Source organism: Arachis ipaensis, chromosome B01 (assembly GCF_000816755.2).
Source record: "Arachis ipaensis cultivar K30076 chromosome B01, Araip1.1, whole genome shotgun sequence".
NCBI classification, from domain to species: Eukaryota; Viridiplantae; Streptophyta; class Magnoliopsida; order Fabales; family Fabaceae; genus Arachis; species Arachis ipaensis.
In genome coordinates this window covers 120,282,364-120,285,362 of record NC_029785.2, presented here as the reverse complement: position 1 = coordinate 120,285,362, position 2,999 = coordinate 120,282,364, and the positions used below count along the sequence as shown (strand labels likewise).

Below are 2,999 nucleotides of genomic sequence, written 5' to 3'. Positions count from 1 at the left end.
CATACAGTTGGGGGGCGGCCAGTCTGGCACACCTATACAGATCGTTGTGTCGTGCATCACGATACAACTGCAAGGAGATGGATGACCCACTGATACTGCTTTTTGTTTGGGCGTGGGAGCGTATGCCGCTCTTGGCACCTATACCCCGCGATCAGCTCGGCGATGATGGTATTCCACTTGCGCGACGGTATTGGCTTTTATCGTTATCGTTATTATCATTATTATTATTATTAATTTGTTACTCCTACTAATATTGTTATTCTGTTTTTTGTTAGGTGGAGTCATTGGCGCCGACATACTAGATATACATCATGGCGGCCTACTGCGCATTTCAGGCGAGGACTGGATGACATGGGAGTTGACGATGTAAGTTGTAACCATTCAGCCGATAAAAAGTTGACCGGACAAGGGCAGTTACAGGAAGGTTGCGTGCACCCTTCAGGACAGAATTTATGCACTCTACCAAGTTTGTCGTCATATGTCCCCAACGATGACCACCATCGAATGCCAACACCCATCTCTCAACACCGATCTCATCGCACCATTGAGTATATGCCTCACCTTGCTCTTTAAGCCTTTGGTAGTTTTTGTTGTACTCCTGCTCCGTCCTAGAATAGCCTGTTGAACAAACCATTTAATCAAAAGCAGTTGCCACAAATTTACTATGAATAGAACCATAACAGCAATTTGAAATACCTGTATTCACCACGAGTTTATGCAAATATGGAGCCTTGAACCTCCCTAAGAAGTTGGACCCGATGTGCCTGATGCAATACATGTGCCACGCCCTTGGTGGTGACCATGCACCGTTACTGCGAGCTATTGCAGCGTCAATGGAGGTATGGCGGTCATAAATAATACCCACACCATCAATGGTAACAACATATCTCCGCAAATTGGTTAGAAAAAACTCCCACGCGTCTGCTGTCTCGCCCTCGACAATCGCAAATGCAATAGGCACAATGTTTTGATTCCCATCTTGTGCAACCGCTACAAGAAGTGCTCCTTTATATTTTTCGTACAGGTGCGTGCCATCAACCTGCACCAGTGGCTTGCAGTGTCTGAATGCTACAATACACGGATAGAAGCTCCAAAAAACGCGGTGCAGAACTCTTACACCTTGAACCTCCTCACTCTCACGGTAAACGGGGAGCGTTTTAATTTGAACACGAGACCTTGGCATCTTCACTGTCATTGCTTTCAACCATACTGGAAGAGTCTGGTAAGAAACTTCCCAATCACCAAAAATTTTTGCGACAGCTTTCTGCTTTGTCAACCAAGCCTTACGGTAACTCACAGTATAGTTGAACTTGCCTTGAACTTCTGCAATAACAGACTTCACCTTTATCAAGGGGTCTGCTTGAACCAACGGCCTAATGGCATCTGCAATTGTGTCTGAGTCCAACTTGGCATGATCTTGTGAAATCGTGCCCATGGTGCACGTGTGCTTGCCATTGTATCTCCTGATCTCCCAACAAGCTTTTTTTTCGAATCAAGCTAGCTCGGATAAGCCAGTCGCACCCTGTACCATACCCCTTACATTTCGCATAGAATGTCTGCGGCTCAGACTCATACACAGTGTAATCAACTCCTCCAGAGATAGTGGAGCTTTTGATTGCAGATATCACCGACTCTCTCGAACCAAATTCCATTCCGACACTAAACTCGCCATCTTCCGCCACAACGTTGCCTTCACCTACGACATGCGCACCGCCATCAGTCAGACAAGGCAAATAAAATAAGCACTATAGAAAACTTCAGTTAATAATTATGACATACCTGTATTCGCATACTCAGAAAATTCTGGAGCATGCATGGCTTCGAGATCTAGAGTCCGCATAAAAGACGGAATACCAAATGGGTGCTGGCTTACAATCGCATTTGCTTCATCTTGCACCGCCGGATTGCCTGCCAAGTCTCCGTCATCATTTTCTTCATCGACTTCATAGTTAGCTTCGAATTCGTCTTCACTGTCATTATTATCTTCTTTCCAATCTATATCCCCGAGCTCATCAACATTGATCTCGTCGTCGACCATACTCATCCCCGACTGCTGTTCAAACTCAACGTACAGCTCTATCATCAGCACGTGAGATCGGGTTTGTTGATAAATATACAACATCTGCTACATACTGGCATCGTCAGTGATGGGCATTATTTGAAACTGTATTAACCCACCAAATACTTGCACATGACTTCTGTATAAAAGATTGCTCATCATTTTCAAAATGTGGCTTTGAATGTTATTACAAAGACCATTTTGCAACTCGACAAAACCCATGGTACATGGAATGGCAAATGACAACGGACATTCACAAACAAAAGTCACTCTTTCATGTGTGTTTGTTACAACCTCACCGTTATAATATACTCGCAAGTTTGCAACACCTTCCATAACTTCAGCCTTAACTAACTCTATTTTTTTTGACACAGTTATCTGCCAAAAAAATACCCCACTAAAGACTTTATGCAAGAAAAAACAAGAGGAGAAGTGAAGATGAAGATGAACATCACCGGACTTCATATTTATAGGCAAACTTGTGGATTTAAATATTATTTTGTGTACAAAATGCAACCTGCGTTTTGGGGCTTCCAAGAAAAAATTTCTGACCCTAACAAAACGCAACCTGCATTTTGTGGGCTTCAAAAAATTTTTTCTTTTTCTAACATAGTAAAACGCAACTTGCGTTTAGTATTAAACCAAAAAAAAAAAGAAAAACCAAAACGTAAGCTACGTTTGGTATATTTCAAAATTCAAAAAAAATAAATAAACACAAAACGTAACTTACGTTTTGTCACTGACTCATAGCAGTGCAATATTTTGCTATGCCTCCATTTCATGGTGTTATTCCATGAGCTTCTCCATTTGCAAAAAAATGAGCCAAAAACTAGATATGTTTGTGGGTCGGGTTGAGTCCGGTTTAATTATATCTAGACTCGATCTCAAAAGATTTTCGAGTCTATTTTAATCTGACCTAAAATAAATCAGATTAAATCGG

General features: G+C 42.0%; 1 protein-coding gene across 1 annotated transcript; it reads right to left on the bottom strand.

Moving 5' to 3' along the window:
• Positions 635 to 2,083, bottom strand: LOC107611676. Its single transcript, XM_016313581.1, has 3 exons — positions 1,780 to 2,083; positions 1,541 to 1,696; positions 635 to 1,383 (listed from the first exon to the last, which is right to left on the bottom strand). Exons 1-3 carry the CDS (start codon positions 2,081 to 2,083, stop codon positions 635 to 637), a joined length of 1,209 nt encoding a protein of 402 aa, XP_016169067.1.

What these genes read in the sequence shown, in the direction of transcription:
- LOC107611676 (XM_016313581.1), bottom strand. Translation starts at nt 2,083, where the DNA reads ATGATAGAGCTGTACGTTGAGTTTGAACAGCAGTCGGGGATGAGTATG. An exon ending in TTCTGAGTATGCGAATACAG is followed by an intron (nt 1,697 to 1,779) that starts GTATGTCATAAT and finishes CGCATGTCGTAG; the next exon opens with GTGAAGGCAACGTTGTGGCG. An exon ending in GCAGACATTCTATGCGAAAT is followed by an intron (nt 1,384 to 1,540) that starts GTAAGGGGTATG and finishes ACACAATTGCAG; the next exon opens with ATGCCATTAGGCCGTTGGTT.